Raw genomic sequence first — 22,747 nt, forward strand, 5'->3', positions numbered from 1 at the left:
TATTTTTAATAATGTATCATACAAATTTCAAAGAAGGATGTTTAAATTTACAAAATTGGTGCCTAAAAAGAAATTCAAATAAATTTCTAAAGTCTCTTATTACTGTCTCCATTCTACAAGCCATTCAAAAATCAATCAATATTCCATCACGGATCACCCTACACGGTTTCCCTCTATCGAAGCGCTAGTAAACACCACGCGATCCATGTTTATTCTATCGGCGGGACACCTGTTGCTGACACAGCAAGAGGCGTGAATTAATCGATGCCAACGCGGATTCGTGCGTCAATTTGATCAAGTGAAACGAACCAAACCTCTTCCGTGTGTAGACCTGCTTTCGGCTCGATCAAAGTGTGGCGGAAAACCGGAGCACAACGCACGGTGTTAGTTAGCAAATGAATTTTTTATCGATACAGTTTAGAGAGAAAAATAATTAAGTGAAGATATTTAATTCTATTCCACCGATCGATATAAATTTTTTTAATATTAAAAATATTAATACTTAGCAAGGCAGTTAGTTATGTGTGCCAGCGCGCGGCCGCGCCAGAACGAGACAGCGAGGTAGGTAATAAAAATTCTAGCACCACACTTGAAAACTCCCAGCTCATGAACACCCAGCCGGTTCCGCCCAGAAACGACAAATCATCGTCCTCCGAGCTATCGTTTGCCGGTCCGTTGTGCACAGGATGAGTATAAAATGGACAGATTCAATTTTAATTTTAAATATTTTCCATCAGTTCTTCGGAGCTCCGTTCAGGAGCAATTTTTGTTTAATGCTGGTAATTACAAGTTCTTCTTTTTTTTTCGTGGATTTGTTCTTTGAGACACATTTTGAAGGCTAAGAAACTGTCATAAAAGAGCTAAACAGCTAATATACCGTACAGTGGAGTGCACTTTACACTGCACACTTTATACTTTTGTATTGCCCGCACACGACGCGAACAGCGTCGTCATAGAAGAAACAGCGGACAACAAAAGTTTAGTATTTTTTAATTGACTGTAAAAATTGTTAAACCTGCTGATGGCTGAGTAAAACCAGTAAGCCGAAACGTAATTTAAAAACTATAAATTTGGATATTTATTGAAAAATATCAACCCGAAAGCCAATACATAAATATACGGTGATAAAAAAATTAAAAACTTACTATACTTTATACTTTATACTTTATATTTTATACTTTATACTTTATACTTTATACTTTATACTTTATACTTTATACTTTATACTTTATACTTTATACTTTATACTTTATACTTTATACTTTATACTTTATACTTTATACTTTATACTTTATACTTTATACTTTATACTTTATACTTTATACTTTATACTTTTTATACAATACACATTAATGTTCCGAAAATTAGTAGCAACAAGCATTGGACTAATATTCTTTCCCCTCCCATCAGGACCCGCATTCGGACGTGACCGGCGTTGATATTGATCAGTATGCAGGGCCTTGATAAAGTTGCATAATGAGGAATAGCATACTGTCCCCAGTATGTTTTTCTAGTTATCATTTTGCAATTTTAATCGGTCCTGATCAATGACAGAGTAGCAGCATACGGGTGGTATCCTATGCTTATGCTTATGCTTATGCTTGATACACATAAATGTTCCGAAAATGGTACAAACAATATCAAAAAATGACATAATAAAGATACAAACATCAAACATGAACATTTACAAAAAATTATACTAAAATAATGCAAAAATTACACAAAAGTAATACAAAAATATATGAAAATGATGCAACAATGATGCATAAAACAAAAAAATAAACAAAAATTACACAAAAATGATGCGAAACTGATAAAAAAAATTACACAAATATGAAATGTTCTTCATTCAACATGTTTTTCAAAAAGATGCGAAAAAAAATATAATAATAAAATGGTACGAAATCGAACACAAAGATAACACAAAAACGCAAAAAATATATAAAAAGGCTGGCTTCCAGGTAGCTTCGAACATCAATGGTGGTCTTACAAGCCAAGTCGTCGTATGATCGAATATAAGCTGGGCGTGTAGTGTCTGTTGGATTGTCGCACTAGTCTGTTTCTCGATAAATATAAGACGTTAAGCCCTAGATTTGGCTTCTATTTACATAAGCACAAACATAACACTAAAGAGATGGAAAACTAATACAAAAAATGTAATGAAAATATTACAATAGTAAAGCAATATAAAATTGAAAAGAAAAAGTAAAATAAATACAAATTAGGCCATTGCAATTCATATTTAAAGATTTTGTCACCCCGCCCCCTTGGAAATTGGCTTGAAAAATCGGAGGGCAAAAAAAATAGTTTGTAGGATATGAGTCAAATTTCTTTTTATAAAATCAATTGTCTATGGGCTCTACAGTCTGAAAAACTCGAAAAATGAGTCTCCGAGTTGAATTTACGCTTCTAGCACGAAACAGAAATGGTAATTCGAACAATGGAATTTCCGAAAATCTCCAAAAAAAATTTTCCTTCGTTTTTGTCGTTTTTCGTATTTTTTGTATAGAAAATAATAACGTATATATTATTATATATATTATTATAAATAGATTCGGTTTTCACGTTTAAACCTTAAATAAAAATTCTTAAAATCCGTATTTTTTTTTGCTCGATTAAAAAATTCACTTTGTTTTTTTTGCGCCCACTTCAGTGGCCGAACACCGGAATGACAAAAACTTTATAAAATATTGATAATGGCCTTATTAAAAAATATTACGAAAATAATAAAGAACTGAATTAAAATTTGAACAAAGATAACACGAAAATAATTCAGATATGATACAAAAACGACACCAAAATAACACAAATAACAAAATGGGATAATAAAAAATGGTTCACTAGTAATGTAAAAACTACTACAAAGTCACTAAAAAATTCCCAAAACTACGCAAAAATCTATACCTATAAAGAAGGATTTCTGTCTGTCTGTCTGTCTGTCTGTCTGTCTGTCTGTCTGTCTGTCTGTCTGTCTGTCTGTCTGTCTGTCTGTCTGTCTGTCTGTCTGTCTGTCTGTCTGTCTGTCTGTCTGTCTGTCTGTCTGTCTGTCTGTCTGTCTGTCTGTCTGTCTGTCTGTCTGTCTGTCTGTCTGTCTGTCTGTCTGTCTGTCTGTCTGTCTGTCTGTCTGTCTGTCTGTCTGTCTGTCTGTCTGTCTGTCTGTCTGTCTGTCTGTCTGTCTGTCTGTCTGTCTGTCTGTCTGTCTGTCTGTCTGTCTGTCTGTCTGTCTGTCTGTCTGTCTGTCTGTCTGTCTGTCTGTCTGTCTGTCTGTCTGTCTGTCTGTCTGTCTGTCTGTCTGTCTGTCTGTCTGTCTGTCTGTCTGTCTGTCTGTCTGTCTGTCTGTCTGTCTGTCTGTCTGTCTGTCTGTCTGTCTGTCTGTCTGTCTGTCTGTCTGTCTGTCTGTCTGTCTGTCTGTCTGTCTGTCTGTCTGTCTGTCTGTCTGTCTGTCTGTCTGTCTGTCTGTCTGTCTGTCTGTCTGTCTGTCTGTCTGTCTGTCTGTCTGTCTGTCTGTCTGTCTGTCTGTCTGTCTGTCTGTCTGTCTGTCTGTCTGTCTGTCTGTCTGTCTGTCTGTCTGTCTGTCTGTCTGTCTGTCTGTCTGTCTGTCTGTCTGTCTGTCTGTCTGTCTGTCTGTCTGTCTGTCTGTCTGTCTGTCTGTCTGTCTGTCTGTCTGTCTGTCTGTCTGTCTGTCTGTCTGTCTGTCTGTCTGTCTGTCTGTCTGTCTGTCTGTCTGTCTGTCTGTCTGTCTGTCTGTCTGTCTGTCTGTCTGTCTGTCTGTCTGTCTGTCTGTCTGTCTGTCTGTCTGTCTGTCTGTCTGTCTGTCTGTCTGTCTGTCTGTCTGTCTGTCTGTCTGTCTGTCTGTCTGTCTGTCTGTCTGTCTGTCTGTCTGTCTGTCTGTCTGTCTGTCTGTCTGTCTGTCTGTCTGTCTGTCTGTCTGTCTGTCTGTCTGTCTGTCTGTCTGTCTGTCTGTCTGTCTGTCTGTCTGTCTGTCTGTCTGTCTGTCTGTCTGTCTGTCTGTCTGTCTGTCTGTCTGTCTGTCTGTCTGTCTGTCTGTCTGTCTGTCTGTCTGTCTGTCTGTCTGTCTGTCTGTCTGTCTGTCTGTCTGTCTGTCTGTCTGTCTGTCTGTCTGTCTGTCTGTCTGTCTGTCTGTCTGTCTGTCTGTCTGTCTGTCTGTCTGTCTGTCTGTCTGTCTGTCTGTCTGTCTGTCTGTCTGTCTGTCTGTCTGTCTGTCTGTCTGTCTGTCTGTCTGTCTGTCTGTCTGTCTGTCTGTCTGTCTGTCTGTCTGTCTGTCTGTCTGTCTGTCTGTCTGTCTGTCTGTCTGTCTGTCTGTCTGTCTGTCTGTCTGTCTGTCTGTCTGTCTGTCTGTCTGTCTGTCTGTCTGTCTGTCTGTCTGTCTGTCTGTCTGTCTGTCTGTCTGTCTGTCTGTCTGTCTGTCTGTCTGTCTGTCTGTCTGTCTGTCTGTCTGTCTGTCTGTCTGTCTGTCTGTCTGTCTGTCTGTCTGTCTGTCTGTCTGTCTGTCTGTCTGTCTGTCTGTCTGTCTGTCTGTCTGTCTGTCTGTCTGTCTGTCTGTCTGTCTGTCTGTCTGTCTGTCTGTCTGTCTGTCTGTCTGTCTGTCTGTCTGTCTGTCTGTCTGTCTGTCTGTCTGTCTGTCTGTCTGTCTGTCTGTCTGTCTGTCTGTCTGTCTGTCTGTCTGTCTGTCTGTCTGTCTGTCTGTCTGTCTGTCTGTCTGTCTGTCTGTCTGTCTGTCTGTCTGTCTGTCTGTCTGTCTGTCTGTCTGTCTGTCTGTCTGTCTGTCTGTCTGTCTGTCTGTCTGTCTGTCTGTCTGTCCGTATGTTCCTTATAGAATCGAAAACTACTGAACCAATCGGCATGAAAATATGCATGTAGAGGTTTTTTGGGGCCAGGACAGGTTTTAGTGATGGTTAGAAACCCCTCCCCCCACTAAGAGGGGGGGCTCCCATACAAATGAAACACAAATTTCTGCATAACTCGACAACTAATCAAGCAAATAGAACAAAATTTGGCATGTGGGTGTTTTCGGTGACAAGAATTTATTCTATGGTAAATTGAGACCCCTCCCCTCTTTATAAGGGGAATTATAACTCCTCTCCTCTTTAAAAGGGGGGGCTTCCTACAAATTTCCTCATAACTCGAGAACTAATCAAGCAAATGGAACCAAATTTGGCATGTGAAGGTTTTCAAGGGCAAGCATATTTTCTATAGTAAATTAGGACCCCTCCCCACTTTAAGAGGGGGGCTCCTGTACCAAATAAACACAATTTTCCTCATAACTCGAGAAGTAATTAAGCAAATTGATCCAAATTTGGCATGTGGGTGTTTTTGGAGACAAAAATTTTTTCTATGATGAATTGGGACCCCTCCCCGTTTTAGGAGGGGGGGATCCTATACACATGAAATACAAATTTCCTCATAACTGAAGAACTAATCAAGCAAATGGAACCAAATTTGGCATGTGAAAGTTTTCGAGGGCAAGAATATTTTCTATGGTAAATAAGGACCCCTCCCCACTTTAAGAGGAGGGGCTCCTATACAAACGAAATTCAAATTTCCTCATAACTCGAGAACTAATCAAGCAAATGGAACAAAATTTAGCACGTGGGTGTTTTTGGAGACAAAATTTTTTTTATGATGAATTGGGACCCCTCCCCACTTTAGGAAGGGGGGCTCCCATACAAATGAAATGCAAATTTCCTCATAACTCGAGAATTAATCAAGCAAATGGAACCAAATTTGGCATGTGAAACTTTTCTAGGGCATGAATATTTTCTATGGTGAATTAGAACCCCTCCCCACTTTAAGAGGGGGGCTCCTATACAAACGAAATACAAATTTCCTCATAACCCGAGAACTAATCAAGCAAATGGAACCAAATTTGACATGTGGGTGTTTTTGGAGACAAAAATTTTTTCTATGATGAACTGGGACCCCTCCTCTCTTTAGGAAGGGGGGGCTCCTATACAAATGAAATACAAATTTCCTCATAACTCGAGAGCTAATCAATCAAATGGAACCAAATTTGGCATGTGAAAGTTTTCGAGGGCAAGAATATTTTCTATGGTGAATTACGACCCCTCTCAACTTTAAGAGGGGGGGGGCTCCTATACAAACGAAATACAAATTTCCTCATAACTCGAGAACTAATCAAGCAAATGGAACGAAATTTGGCACGTGGGTGTTTTTGGAGACAAACATTTTTTCTATGATGAATTGGGACCCCTATCCACTTTAAGAGGGGGTGCTTCTACACAAATGAAATACAAATTTCCTCATAATTCGAGAACTAATCAAGCAAATGGAACCATATTTGGCATGTGGGTGTTTTTGGAGGCAACCATTTTTTCTATGATGAATTAGGACCCCTTACCTTTTTAAGAGGGGGGGCTCTCATACAAACGAAATACAAATTTCCTCATAACTCTAGAACTAATCAAGCAAATGGAACCAAATTTATCATGTGGGTGTTTTTGTAGGCAAGAATATTTTCTATGGTATATTTTCTATGGATTTCCCCACCTTAAGAGAGGGGGGGGCTCCTATACAAATGCAAAACAAATTTCCTCATAACTCGAGAACTAATCAAGCAAATGGAACCAAATTTGACATGTAAGTGGTTTTGGATGCAAGATTTTTTTCTATGGTGAATTGAGACCCCTCTCTTCTTTAGAAAGCGAGTTATGGCCCATATCCCCTTTAAGAGGGTGGGCTTCCATACAAATGAAATGCAAATTTCCTCTTATCTCGAGAACTAATCAATCAAATGGAACCAAATTTGGCATGTGGGAGTTTTAGATGGCAAAAATTTTTTCTCTGGTGAATTACGACCCCTTCCCCTTTTAAGAGGGGAGCTCCCATACAAATGAAATTCAAATTTCCTTATAACTTGAGAACTAATCAAGCAAATGGAACCAAATTTGGCATGTGGGAGATTTTGGAGTCTTGAATTTATTTTACGATAGTTAGAGACCTCTCACCCCTGTGGTAGGGGGATATGGACTCTCATACAAATAAAACAGAAATTTTTTGCGAAACTCAAAAACTAATCGAACTCGAGAAATTCGAGACTCTTCCATAAAACATTAGTCAATAGAAGACCACAAAAACTATCTATAGTAACACTAGATCATTCAGGACGAGACGGTCGCGAGTGTTGCCGGCGACCCGCCGTCGGAAGCGCCGCCCACTGGGGGGCTTGCAAAACTCGAGATTGTGACAAAGATCATCCGAGATTCATGATTTATGTACAACACAGGTTAATTTGTGGCAATACGAAGTTTGTCGGGTCAGCTAGTATGATATAAAAATAACGCTAAAATCATGTTGCCACAAATGGCAAAAGAAACAAAAATAATACCAAACAAAAAGACACTAAAATAGCCCAATTATGACGCCAAATCAAAATAGAAATTACACATAATAACACCATTCATTCTCTTTGTCGTTCGACCGTTGTCCCTTGTCCCTTGTTCGTTGTCCATTGTCCGTTGTCCGTTGTCCGTTGTCCGTTGTCCGTTGTCCGTTGTCCGTTGTCCGTTGTCCGTTGTCCGTTGTCCGTTGTCCGTTGTCCGTTGTCCGTTGTCCGTTGTCCGTTGTCCGTTGTCCGTTGTCCGTTGTCCGTTGTCCGTTGTCCGTTGTCCGTTGTCCGTTGTCCGTTGTCCGTTGTCCGTTGTCCGTTGTCCGTTGTCCGTTGTCCCTAGTCCCTTGTCCCTTGTCCGTTGTCCGTTGTCCGTTGTCCGTTGTCCCTTGTCCCTTGTCCCTTGTCTCTAAGCCCTTAGTCCTTATCCTTTATAGCCCTTCTGTTATTTAATTCTGACCCTTTGATCAACGTAAACAGTATTTTGCCAGACGCAGTAGCATCTTGGTTGTGTTTAAATGCAGCTGCACCGTGCGTTAATTCGACGCACAATCAAACGACGAACGAAACAGCTTTCGGTGATCTTATTCGCATTCATTTGGCAAACTAGCAGCGGCACAACATGAATGCAAAGATTAAATTAGTGTTTAATATGAGTGGCCATAAATTTAAACTCTTTATTGCACAGCATTTTCGCACGATGATTTCGAGCTCCAAAGTGCCGCTCAACTTTTGTTTTTAATAGCAACCGTGTGCCGCTGTCGCTGGTTTGTCGTTTCACCACGTCTCTGCCAAGTGGGGGGAGGGGGGGTCATGATGTGAGTTCTTTCCTTTTTTTGGTTGGGTTGATCGGTGATTGCAACTGGCAGGAATCGTCACTGCAAATCTGCGCGCGAAATTCATCAAACGATCATTATTTATGAGTTCAGAATTTCCAGAAAGAATGCGCCCGGCGAAGGATCTGTGCTGGGTGGGGTGTGCTAAACGTGTGCGTATAATTAACGTTCATGAGGCACTTTTTCACCTGACACCTCGAGCACAGTGGGCCAGTAGTGATAGTAAATTTTACCAGAACTACACCTTCTTTTACACTGAGAATTTTTTAACAATGTTATCAAAAATCACATTTTGAAAGAATAAATTCCATTTTTACCAAAAAAATTTATTCTGAAGCACATTGTGCACAGTATCAGTAAAAAGAATGACTCAACAAATCGATTTACCATGTTGAGACCGTCTGGCAGCGACTGTCCAGCGAATAGCCTTTCGTTTTCGGTAGGACTTTTTCCGTTTTTCCAAGAACATGAATTGCCTCAGCCAGTGCAGCTTCAGTGGTTCAAAGCGCGGTAGCCGCCGCCGTTTTTTTAGTGTGCCGAAACAAAATGATCGAATATACCCTGTAGAAAACAATATTTATCACGTTCCCGGTCGATTATGGCGATAATTTATGGCAGGTAAAATGCGGTTATCGCTTATCGATTCGGTTTGCACGGTTACACACACTCACACGTGGAGGGCAAAAGTCGTTTAAAGTAATAAAACATTCTTGGCCGACCAGTCCGAGACAAAACGGGACGTTCGTCCCATCGTTTTGCTTTGATCGGATATTATCTCACCTTCCATCACTTTCAAGGTTGATTGATTTGAACGTGATAAAAACTAATAATATCTTCACCTTTGCAGATGTAATCACCTTGGTTTGCAAGAATAAAGTTGTCCGTTGTTTAGCTGTTTTTATGACTTCACGTAGCCAAGAAAATGTGTGATTCTGTTGCTGAATTTTGGAGAATTCTACTGAATCAAACATTTTATTTTTCGCTATCATCATACCTTGCGGTATACAAAATGACCACGGTTAATACAAAATTTACGACGCACGTGTGTAAAACTCATCCCTGCAAGAGTTTTTTCCAGGCTGCAATCATGACAAACCTTAACATCTTGAGATCGATATTTCACGCCGATAACGGCTGGTAGGTAATGGCGTTGCAGAAAAACCGACATCTCCGCCTAGGGCTGCTCTGCCGTCGTCGATCGGTATAATGGCAAGCCGGCACGCACCCGTTCGTTGTCAGTGTCGCAAGTGATTGTCGCACAGCACCATAGATCCTCAGCAAAAGATGCAACTTAATTTCTGGTTGCTTATCGGTCGGTCGGACCATCCTCGGCAGGCAGGCAGGACAAACGCACTAGTTCTGGTTGTTTCGGGTCGGTTGGCACCTTTCCTTCCTGGCAAGTCCCCCTAGTAGGATGCTAATCAGCAAAGCCACCAAAGGCCACGCATGTCGCCTCAACTTTCCGAAAACGTGCAGGATCATTCCGATCCAAGCTGCAGGAGTTCTGCCCCGGCAGAGTTTGCGCTCAAGCCCCGTACTTAGCTGCCAAGATGCTATCGGTTTTTAGCAGTCTGCTGTGGGGGTCGTCGTAATTTGAGAATAAATCGTGATAAGCTCCTCGTCGAGTGTACAACAGAGCGAACAACACATGCCAGCGAAACGGTGCTGGCAAGAGCTGTCCGCAGAGGAAAAAATAATCAAAAGGACGCTGCTGAGTTGCGCTTATCTAGAAGCGAAGATCCGTTCCGATGTCGACGACGTGACATCACGATTTTCGCCGGCTCTCACGGCATCCCCGACGAGGAGGTAGCCAACCTGGTGAAAGAAATGGATCGGTGTAATTTTAGCTCGATCGCGATTGTATCTCAGGGGCAGCAGGGTTGATGGCTCCGAGAGGCTCTGGGTGATTTGTGTCACAACCCATGCGCTATCGACAATTCTAGAACTCTAGTTTGAAAAGTGATTAACAGTACCCCGACTAGGTGTTTCGAGTTGCGTTGGGATGTACGATGGGTTGGTTCATACCTTAGGGATTTATTCGTATTCAAACAAGATTAAGTGCAAAAAGATGATACCTTTTCTTCGTAATCTAATAGGGCACGGGAGGGTATTTCCAGCACGCTACTAAATTTGGCATACATTACCTTTTTTGCTGCGCTTTCCCAAATAAAAACTTTGTCGCTATATAACAATACTGAAACGAATGTAGCACTCATAAGCTTTAATGTGTTATAACTATTTTCATAAAAATGTAAGTAATTTGCTAAATTTTATTCAATAAACATCAAAACCACTTTCCACTGGCACCTAATCAGGCTGAAAAAACCAGCAGCAATCGCTTACGCGTATCCGCTCTTAATGATGGTTTGGAAAACACACAATTATGATCACATTTGCTTATTCTAGCAACTAAACCGCTGTGAATATGATGTCACAGAACAATTCTACTTCTTTTCATCACGGAAGAACACAAAAATTCCCCTCTGACATGAAAATATAAATAAATTCTCATTCACTAGCAATCTGCAGCATTTTGCTTTTAATTTCAGCATATGGTGCTCTATATACACTACTACCAACATGTGATGAAGTTGCGCCTAAAACTCTTCTATCGTGTTGACATAGCTAGTATTGGAGTGACAACCAGCACCTGAAGCAAGGCTAATATATATGTACGATTCAATGATACACTAGCGCCAGCAGCAAGCTGTTGTCACTGCAAAACTAGTTATCTTCAATGAGCTGGTATCTAGGCAATACCGACACGTTATCCATCAGTCTCTCTTTTGATCTGTTTTTGAAAGCATCTAATCCCTGTGCAGGCTATTTCGGCCGGTCGGATTTAAAAAACACAGTCACCACTATAGAAAATGGGTCCAATTTAACCGCAGCGACTTCATCATTTCTCGCGACTATAATTCAAATTCAGTAGCGTTTCATTAAGACCAAAATACACGCCGATATTCAGCAAATATTATTCTATCAACTGGTATAAAAATCTTATCTCGAATGAATATAGTTTCAACGTAATTCCTGAATATTGTTTAGGCTAATGGGCTTTAGGCTAGGTTTAGGCTTAATGGGCTGAAAAAACCCTCCCGTACCCTAAATTATTATAAATTTTTGATTTTTGTTTGGAAGCGGTATGACTTTCGGCTCTACACCAATTCTTCAGAAAGCATCAGATAGTTCAGTTGGTGCAACAAACTTGATTGGCGCTTACGTAAAATGCTCCAGTTCTTGCTCCACCTGGTCTTGCCATCACACTCGCTGTGCCCCTCGTCGTCTTGTTCCGACCGGACTCGATTGGAAAACCATTTTTGCAGGATAGTTGTCCCGCATTCTAGTATGTCCATGTCCTGCTCAACGTATCCGTCCAGTTTTAACCAATTTCTGAAAATTAACTGAATACTGAATTCGCCGTAGAGACGCACGAGATCATGGTTAATTCTTCGCCTCCATACACCATTCTCTTGCACGTCGCCAAAGATGGTTCTTAGTACCTACCGTTCGAAAATTCCAAGTGCTCGGAGGTCCTCTTCTAGCAATGTCCACGTTTTATCCCTAGAGAGGATAACCGGTCTAATTATTGTTTGTCTTATAACTCTTTCAAGTGCAATGTTGAATAGCTAACAAGCATGAAAGACCATCTCCTTGTCGAGTGTAACCATAATAAGTCTAATAAACTTACCCGGAAAGTCGTTTTCGTCCAGAATTTTCCATAGCTCTTACCGGTTCACACTATCATATGCGGCTTTGAAATCAATGAACAGGTGGTGCGTGGAGACTCGGAATTCGCGGCACTTCTGGAGGATCTACCGCAGGGTAAAGATTTGGTCCGTTGTAGACCGACCCTCGATGAAGCCGGCCTGATAACTTTCTGCAAATCTACTGGCTATTGGCGATAGTCGATGGAAGATGTCTATAGAAAGCACTTTGTAGACGGCATTCAGGATAGTGATCGCTCGGTAGTTCTCACAAATCAGCTTAGCGCCTTTCTTGTAGATAGGGCACCTCGTCTTTCCACTCCTCCGGTAGTCGTTACATATCCCAAATCTTGACAATCTATTGACAAGATATCCCCGTAATTGTCGTGTACTCTAGGAACCGGCTGTGGAGTCTGTCGATAAGGAAGGATTGAGTTCTTAAGAACGTTTATATCCATGACTTTGCCTTGCTTGGGTTATCCGGAAATATGTCGAAAACGGATTCTTTTCATCGCTTGCATCTTGTGCTATCATGGAAATTTAAAAAAATTCATATTTTGTCCCAAAACTACACTTCATTTCCAGTCGAATGATGAAAAGAGAGCGGGAATCCGTTGGGAAACAATCAAATTATTGCCATTTCCGTGCCAGTAACATCTATCGCTCTGACCATTTTAGGTCATAACACAAAGCATATTAATGAGTATAAAACCTTCTTTTTCCCCAGTTTCTCAAGCAGCAATCCTATAGAAAATTGCTTTTCTAAATTTTTATAGCAGTTTAATTATCGTATCACAGCAGTCTATCAGGTTTTATTATGGTTTTTCTCAAGTGAATTTTATCTTATTTGATTGACAGTTCGGAAGTATGTTTGAAGAAGACAATATTTTATAATATTTTACAGCTTCCTTAAAACTTGAGAAGAGTTTTGATAAAGTGTTATGATACTCTTCTGCTAGAAGGATTGATCTTAACAACACTCCAATAAAACCCTCTTAAACCTGTAAATTCTTGAACAAGCACTATAGCAAAGACAACAAAATCTGCCAAAATGCTGAGGTCTATTTTCTCCAACCTCCCATTGAAAAATGAGCATCTTTTAAATATTTTAAATTGTGCATCTTTTAAATTTAAATTAAAGTTGCACAAGTGGTAATTCATATTCCTATACCGACCTATTTGATGGTATCCCGTCTCAACTTCTAAAAGCTGGGAGCGGGCGGCTGTACGATGCAACGATCCATCATTATTAGGATCCGGGAGGAAGAATAAATGCCAGAGGAGTGTATTTTACGAGAAGGAAAACTTACTATCCCTCCGATCCCTGAGAAGATAATTCAGGGTATGTGGGGATGATGTTGCCCCCGACCCGCTAAAACCCTTCCCGAGTCTCCAGTCGCAATCCTCAATCCCTCTCGGCACCACCTTATGAGTATTACTTCAGGATTGCTATTGTGCTATGCACCCGCTTAGCTAACTAACTACTTGGAGACTTTAGTAGTTAGTAACTTCTGGCCCGTCGCTGCAGTTCCAGGACGATCTCTGTACTCCAGATGGTCGAGGTTGAACACATCCTCTGAACCAAGTTGTCTGATCTAGTGTCCCACCTACACACTGCCATAATGTCTCTTCTCGTGTTAGCAAAACGAGGACACGCGAAGAAGACATATTCAGCGGTCTCCATTTCGTTCACGTATTTGGGACACTCGGGAGTCTTTGCATGCCCGAACTTATACAGACACTGCCTAAAGCAGCCATTACCGGACAGGATCTGGGGCAGGTAAAACCTGATCTCACCGTGACGCCTATTGACTCATCCGGATAACTCCGGAATTAGTCGATGTGTCCATCTGCCCTTCGTGGAGTTAGACCATGCCCGCTGCCATTGGACCATCGTGGCCTGTCTAATAGTATTCCGTATGCCTATCGTGCCATGTAGCGCGTAGCACTGTACGTCCTCGTCGTTGATCATACCCGCCAGGACGCAGATTGCTTCATACGACACGGTGCGGTAGGCACTAGCGACTCTCAGGCACATAAGGCAATGGGTGCTTTCCAGCTTGCGTAGGTAGCTGTTTTTGCTTAACGCCGATGACCACGCCAGCCAACCGTACCTAAGTATTGATACGGCCACATTGGCAAAAAGTTTGTGTTTTCTGCCATATTGCCGAGCTATTGGACATCATTCGAGATAGTGCAGAAATAGCTGTGGAAGCCCCCTTACAAGCATAATCTACGTGTCTTCCAAAAGTGAGCTTATCATCGACCATAACCCCTAAAAGCTTCCGAAACCGCGTTGACGGGATAGCACAGTCACCGACGCTGATCGTTGCGTGTTGCTCTGACTTGCGATTATTTACCATAATAACTACTGTCTTATGATGCGCTAACTCCAGTGTCCTGAACCGCACCTAGTCTTCAACGATACTGATAGAGTGTGTAGTCGTCAACTCAACCTCTTTAACTTCCATACCATAAACTTCCATGGTGATGTCGTCTGCGATAATCACAACCCCTATAGGGAACTTCAGCTTCAACACTTTGTCATACTTAATGTTCCACAATACCGGGTCTAGGATGGAAACTTGGGGAAGAACTGCGATTATTGTGACGCATTTCGGACCCTCTTCTGTGTTGAGGCATAACACTCGGTTCTGGAAATAATTTTCCAGACGTTTGTACAGTAACACCGATACGCGGAGGCTCCTGAGCGATCTGGCTATGGAATCCCAACTAGCGCTATTGAACGCATTTCTTACATCGAGCGTGACCACTCCGCAATAGCGTGTACCCCGTTTCTTAGCTTGGAGTGCTACCTTTGCAGTCGTAGTGACTGTCAAAATAGCATCCAACGTAAATTTGCCTTTACGGAACCCGAACTGGTTACTTGATAGGCCGTTTGCACCCTCGGTGAGCTTCACCAGCCTGTTGAGGATAACCCTCTCAAGCACCTTGCTCGCAGTATCTAGCAGACAGATCGGCTTGTATGACGACGGGACGCCCGGAGGCTTTCCCGCCTTTGGCAAAAGAATCAACTTCTGTCGCTTCCATCTATCTGGGAAGAAACCTTCGTCCAAACATTTCTGCATTACTAATCTGAATAGTTTGGAAGCCTCCTTGATAGCCGCTTTGACGACCATGTTCGCGATGCCGTCCAGTTCCGGTGCCATGCTCAACTTTAGGGATTGAGCGATCTCAATGAGTTCATTCGTGACACTCGCCTCCTCCCCAGCCTCCAATCCGCCTTTACGCGCGTAATTATGATTGTTCGGCGTGTTGACCGACCATCCATGATCTGAGACACTGGAACGTCGGGCGTGGAGCGACTCAGCGGGCGAAGGCCAAGGTCTTGGCTCATGGCGCGGAAAGAGAACCTCGCCCTCGATAGCTCGGCGGGCGCCATTACGCCCTTGGTTTTGGCCATCAAGATCCTTATAGGCGTTACCCCATGGGCTCACATTGGCACTAGTGCACAATCTCTCGAAGCAGGCTCGTTTTCTAACTTTAATTTCAAATTATATGATTATATGACCATGTGGGGAGGCATTCCCTACGGAGGTTTGCTATCACATCCGTCCACCAATAAACTGGTTGTCTTCCATTTCTAGGGTAACCCTTCCTAGGCATAGTAGCGTCACACGCACGTGAAAGTACCGCTATTAAATATTCGGCGCTTGAGCGTTCATCACGCTCTCGTCGAAACGCTTCGGGGTCGAAATATGATGTTTTCCATCCGCGGGTAACTGAAATGGAGAGGAGTGATTGGATGGTCTTATTTGCTCATCGACATTCATTCACATTGCTGAATTCTGCCTATAAGGTGCTTTCTCGTATCCTGTTCTGTAGACTGTGACCGATAGCGGAGTCCTTCGTATGCGAATACCAAATAGAGTTTAGTAAGGGTCGCTCCACGATGGATCAAATGTTTATCCAGCGTCGATTACTAGACAAGTTCCGGGAGTACAACTTGCATACCCATCATCTGTTTATGGTCTTTAAGGCGGCGTACGATTCAGTCAAACGAAATGAGCTGCGGCAAATAATGCAAGTACATGGTTTTCCGACAAAATTAGCTACGTATGACGCTGGATGGGCCAATGGATCGCCAAGGAACGTGGAGGTCCAAACGGTGTTGGTTTCGCGGTAGAGCTGGATGGCGAACTATATGAATTAGTGGAGGAATTGACATACAACGAATTGCGGTCGCGATTCAGACTTTCTACGAATTACGGAACCAGCTGAAGTCACGTCGTTTGCAAATTCGCACATCGACGCTCTACATAACATCAACCTTCCTGATGGCTTTTTACAGACTTAAATCAAGGACGCTAAAGGAAGCTGACCGACGGCGTAAAATTCTGCGATCAATTATTGGTTGCAAAAGGGAAAAAGAAATGTAACGCAGACGCATTACCCACGAGCTGTATCAATTATACAAATATGCTAATATAGTGAAGATAGTACAATTTGGCAGGCTTCGGTGGGCTGGACACGTTGCCAGAATGCCCGATGAAAGAGACAAAGCTATTTTCAGCAGAGAACCACGAAGAGGCCGTAGATTTCGGGGCAGACTCTGCAGCCGATAGAAGAGCACTGTTCAGTAGGTGTTCGAAGGGATTGGAGAACGACAGCCCAGGTCCGACAGTTCTGGAGGACCATAATTCGTTCGATGCAGAAACGATAACAGACCCTCGCCACTAAAATAAAGTGAGTAATTGTCCTATTTCGTTGTTTAATATATGGTACTGACTTGTAATAAATTAGTAATGGTTGACACTTCATTGACGTTTTGCTTGTTTATACTAGACGAACAGACTTTATAGCTATCTTGCTAAAAACTTAAGTCTAAGTAATTCAAACTAGTTTTATTCAAGAGGAACTTATCTTATATATAAAAATGGATTTCTGTCTGTCTATCTGTCGGGATGTTCCTTATAGAATCGAAAACTACTGAATCAATCGGCGTGAATTTGCATGTAAAGATTTTTGGGGCCAGGGAAGGTTTTTATGATGGTTAGAGACCCCTCCCCTCACTAAGAGGGGGGGCTCCCATACAAATGAAACACAAATTTCTGCATAATTCGAGAACTAATCAATCAAATGGAACCCTATTTGGCATGTTGGTGTTTTTGGAGGCAAGAATTTTTTCTATGATGAATTGAGACCCCTCCCCTCTTTAGGAGGTGAATTATGACACCTCTTCCCTTTAAGCGGGGGAGCTTCCATTCTAATGAAATACAGATTTCTTCTTAACTCGAGAACTAATAAAACAAATGGAACCAAATTTGGCATGTAAAGGATTTAGGAGGCAAGAATTTTTTCTGTAGTGAATTCGGCCCCCTCTCCACTTTAGGAGGGGGGGGCTCCTATACACATAAAAAACAAATTTTCTCATAACTCGAGAACTAATCAATCAAATGGAACCAAATTTGGCATGTGGGGGTTTTTGGAGGCAATAATTTTTTCTATGATGAATTAGGACCCCTCCCCTTTTTAGGAGGGGGCTCCCATACAAATGAAATACAAATTTCCTAAAAATAAAAAATAAGAAAACTTATCCAATTTAATTCTACTATGTGTATTTTATTCACGACAGATACGTATTTCGCCTACGACTTGCAGGTTTCCTCAGTGTCTGTTTTCGAACTTCGAAAACTTCGAACTTCGGTTCGAAAACAGACACTGAAGAAGCCTGCAAGTCGTAGGCGAAATACGTATCTGTCGTGAATAAAATACATATAGTAGAATTAAATTGGATAAGTTTTCCTATTTTTTATTCTTAGGTTTCGTATTCTACTAAGACGCTCCAAAAACTTCAGTACAAATTTCCTCATAATCTTAGAACTAATCAAGCAACCCAAGTAACATTTTGGGTTTTATTACACTCTTATGATGGCATTTAAGACCACAATTAGTTATGAAGACCGCCATAAGAGTACAATAAAACTTACATTGTTGCTTGGGAAATGAAACTAAACTTGGCATGTGGGTGTTTTAGGAGGCAAATTCTTTTTCTATGGTGCATTGAGACCCCTCCCCTCTTCAGGAGGTAAATTATGATCCCTTCCCTATAAAAGGGAACACTTCCATACAAATGAAATATGTACAAATTTCCTAATAACTAGAGAACTAATCAACCAAATGGAACAAAATTTGGCATGTGGGGGAATTTGGAGGCAGGAATTTTTTTTATGATGGTTTTAGTCGCCTCATCCCTGTGGTAGGGGAATAAGGACTCTCATACAAATAAAACAAAAATTTTTGCGTAACTTAAAAATTAATCGAACTCGAGAAATTTTAGACTCTTCCATAAAACATTAGTCAAAAACAAGATCACCAAAAACTATCTATTGACCTCTATTACTTTCTTTCAGTTGGGTCCAAACGAGCGACAGCGAGTAAGGAGAGAATAACCCCTGGGAAATGGTACTTTCCAAGAAAACATTTCCCGTGAAATGGTACATCCCGCGTAAGGTTTTTCGCGAAATGGTATTCCGCGTGAAGTGGTGTTCCGCAAAACGGTATGCGGCGAATTGTTATACAATCATGGCGAATATTAATGCTATCTGCTTTATTTTATCAGGATAAGCAAAGGGGGGAGTTGTTTTCTACTTTACTATGAGGAAACTTTGTATATTAAACCAGCCATGAACTCCTCAGAAACTTGCAAAACTCGAGATTGTGACAAAGGTCATCCGAGATTCACGACTTATGAACAACACAGTTTAATTTGTGGCAATACGAAGTTTGTCGGGTCAGCTAGTCTTCTTTAAGAATACAATAAGTATAGAGCAACTTATCGCACCCTTGGAAAAATCTGGTTTATTTTGTGTAAAAAATAATAAAACTATTCAAAAGTGCTTCAGATAAAACTATTCAAAAACATGGCGAACGAGGCTGTACAAGAGAAACGCAGTCAACTATATTGTTGTAAAGATGACTATAAATCAACGACCCGAAACCGTAGTTTTTAACATCACCTTTAGCCTCTTTTTCATATATCGGAATAATGTGCGAAATCTTCCAGAAATGGACCGAAAACCAATGCACAGTGGTCCAAAACGGTGAAGAGGGAAACTTTTTCCCCACCGTTTTTTGCTTTCATTTTAGCAATATAGTGACTTCGGAACTTTTGTTCGTTAAAATACCCCCCATAATCTTAAACTGTCAAAAGTTACTCATGGCTTACTGCGATAAAAATTTAAAACTTTTTGAGATGGGAAACACAGACATAGTTTCTTCGACAAAGTTGTAGAAAATGTAAAAGAAAACAAATTTGTTGAAGAAATTATATTTCTATCTATTTCGGGAGTAGAGATATAGAGCATTCTCTTTAGAAGTTACTTGAAAAATTAATTTTTCATGTATAGCTTTTGTTGGTTGCATTTTACAAGAATATATTGTTCTAAGCAATTATCGAAGCATTCAAAACACAGGTTTCTGCGGAAGGTTGAAAATCTCAATGACCTTTCTTTACAAAGTTATCGCTTATTGAAGCTATTGTTTTTCCTTAGTTTCACAAACCTATTGGATAAAATGGGGTAAGAGGATATATCAAATCTTTGCTTCCCCTTAAGAAGCTTAGGTCATGTGCTACAAACTTGCATAGCTGCAACTCGCCTCCACCCACCTATATGAGAGTACAGCAAAATGATAAAATGAAAGCAAAAGACACTAGGAAAAATGTTCCACTATTCGTCCTTTTGGATGACGATTCAATGACGCGTTAAACAAGCTTTTGAGAGGAGTCACACATTCTTGCCGAAATTGTTTCAGAATTTTGATCGAAAGCAGATAGATAGGACCAGCAAATTTATTGGCATCGAGCTTGAAGATACCACAAGTGTAAGACAGTTGATACGGTACTTCGTCATTATCATCGAGTAATTTTCTGATACTATCGCGGTATACCGGGTGCCTCAGTTAACACCCTTTTAAAAATACGCCGCAAAAAGTTATGTTGACGGTTCAGGACCAGTGATCGTCACACAGTAACAGTCGCACCAGTCCACAAACGTGTTGATCAACTTTTGCAGTCTCAGATAGTCCATTTTGATATCGGTGATTGTGTAAATGTTAGTGTAATCAACATAAAATAATCTTTTGCGCGGCAGCATCAATCAGCATAAGTCATTTATCAACAGTAAAGATCCTAGAGTGCTACCTTGAGGTACTACTGGTCATTTTGCCGATTTTGTTGATAAAAGGCAAGCCATGTTGTTAAAGTTGCTGAACCTATCATCCTTCATCGCTGGCGCTGGTATGCACAAAGAAGTATATGAAATTAAATAAAAATAAGACTATTCCGATTAAATTCTACTATCTATATTTATTAGCGACAGATACGTAATTCGCCTACGACTTGCAGGCTTCATCAGGGTCTGTTTTCAAACTACTTTGGAATAGTTTTCTTTTTATTTAATTTCAAGTCTTGTATTCTACTAAGACGCTCCAAAAACTTCAGACGAAGAAGTATAATCTAACAAATTTGTAGAAACAGATTGGAGACGGATTGGAATTTTTTGACACAGTTCTTGTTAATACATTTGTATTTCCCAGATTTGGGTTCACCAAAAATTTAACTCAATTTAACTTAAGCAAAGCAGTCTATCGACAGACTGGCAGACTGTCAAAGCTTATCATTTAATTTAAACAATTACAAATTTTATTAAGAATATAATAGAATAGGTAAAATGATTTAATCACAATATAAGTTATTTAATTAATTTAATAATAAAACGTGCAGTAAGCTCAGGAGCCCTGAACCATGGTAATTAATTTCTTGAACGTAAGTGCCGAGATGCTTTTTAAAGTTCTCCGTTTGCTTCATTTCAGTGTGGCAACATCTCAAATAAACTTCATCGGTTAATGGGTTTTGCCTTAGTCTGGTGTAGCTTCTTCGGCTGTATAGTGCCAACACAGACTGGCTTCAATTATCCACCTATCTTACCTTTCGAAAAAGGGCGACAATCGCACTGGGGAGCGTCCTCTGGTTGGCACATAAACCTTTTAACGTTCGACAAACTGCTACTTACCGGAGTACTCGATGAAAGACCGGTAGATAACAATCTCCCGTCCCCAAGGAGACAACGCACAATGACGCACTTTAGCGAGATCATTTTATTCGATCCAGCAGCGCAATGGCTTTCCCACCCGATGAGTTAATCGGTGCCATACGACCCTGGCCGTCAATAAAAGTAATTATGCTAGTAGTAGTGCGGTCTTGCGAAATTTTCCATTGATGAATTTTATTGTTCAACCGGCTTGAACCGACACCCGTCGGGTTCATCCTTCCCACGAAGCCTCTAAGACCCTATGGGCAGATGATAATCGGTTGCATAGGTCTATGTGCTGAACGCAGTCCTCGGGCGAACAAGTGTCGCGCCTCCATCCATCGCCACGGTTAATTTTTTTGTCTTCGAAAAGTTTTGTCTGACTCGGTGCTGTCGGTGACTAGTGATCACGAATATAAAAGCGAATATATGATACTTTGCAGCGGCTATTTAGCTCTCCGTGCCAGTTGGTGAAGACAGTCTGCGGACGGACGTCGCGAGTCGGTCGCGTGGACCACGGAAAACGCGCGTGCGAGTAGCAGCCATGAGCCTGTCAATTACGGTGAGTCGACAAGGTGGCGAGGTCACATCGCCGAAAATCCCCGTATGGTACCTGAAGATTAACTCGTTTTTTACGATTTTGGTTAAACCCCCCCTGTTAGGTACTTCTGCTGATGGCAATCACTTTGGGTCAAGGCTTTACCGGGACACCACGAACGTACAACCTGCAAACGGAGGAAGACCGCTATGGCAAGTATGAGCGGGTGCTCATTGGACTTAAAACATCCGAGGGTCTCACCGTGGATAGTAAAGTTCTGGACAAGGTCCGGGAAGTGCTGTTCGAGGAGGAAGCCGCTCTCCCCATGACCAAAGGAGAAAAGCTGGTCGCGGTTCATCTGGATCGACCGAAACAGTCTCGGGAAATAGCGCAATTGCAATATAAAAATAGATTAGGTTAGAGGACTTATGATGATATCTGTAATGTAGCATAATAAAATATAATTCATTAATTATTATTAATAGACCTTTAATTCACTGCTATAAAAGAATTAACATAATCAAGTATGAAGCTTCATGCAGCTCAATAAAACTCGAAAAATGCGCGTCCGCAATAATTTTGACCTGCCCTTCATCTGTAATTAGTCCCTTAGGCCATATTATTAAATTTTATACACGTTATTAAAGCAGCCAATGCAGTGCAATCGAACGAAGCGACCTTTCGCAAATTTTATTGCTCTCAAGTGATTATTTCATTAGGTTTGACACTTTCACCCTTCCGGTGTACGAGATAAAATACTCATTTGGCGCTGCAAGGGAAAAGCTCGCGCAAAAACCAACTGCCCAAAGGATTTCTACCGAACCGAGGCACTAGGCACGGCAGGCTTGGTGTCAGATTTTTTCCCCGACAATAAAAGCGTACATTAAGATGTAATAAATTAATGACACTTAATTGATATGCTTTGATGATGATTATCTTTCTTAATAACCCAGGCAGCTCAGTGCACCCGCCGCCACGCCGACCCGCGAGGAATGTTTATAACGTTTGGAAATCTTCAGCAGCAGTAGCAGCAGCAGAGCATCTTCCCAGTGAAATGCGCTTCCCAAGAGCACATCCTTTGCCGATCCGATTGGCCCGGTTTTGCTGCGGTGTTACCGGGCCGCATCACGAGACCGCACTCGTTTAATAACTTCCATCATTTCGATGGGATCTTTGAGGATTTGCGGAGAAATTTCTGCCGAACTGGCTTGGCAAATTGCGCTCGTGCGCCCGACAGTGAAAGAAAG

The 22,747-nt window shown here is 41.4% G+C and overlaps 1 protein-coding gene across 1 annotated transcript; it reads left to right on the top strand.

Annotated features, from left to right (window-relative positions):
• The first annotated feature begins 388 nt into the window (after positions 1–388).
• Positions 389–21,921, top strand: LOC128736525 (uncharacterized). Its single transcript, XM_053831008.1, has 3 exons — positions 389–561; positions 21,406–21,524; positions 21,625–21,921. Exons 2-3 carry the CDS (start codon positions 21,507–21,509, stop codon positions 21,919–21,921), a joined length of 315 nt encoding a protein of 104 aa, XP_053686983.1. The 5' UTR covers positions 389–561; positions 21,406–21,506.
• The last annotated feature ends 826 nt before the right edge of the window (positions 21,922–22,747 follow it).

This window comes from Sabethes cyaneus, chromosome 2 (genome assembly GCF_943734655.1).
Source record: "Sabethes cyaneus chromosome 2, idSabCyanKW18_F2, whole genome shotgun sequence".
NCBI lineage: Eukaryota > Metazoa > Arthropoda > Insecta > Diptera > Culicidae > Sabethes > Sabethes cyaneus.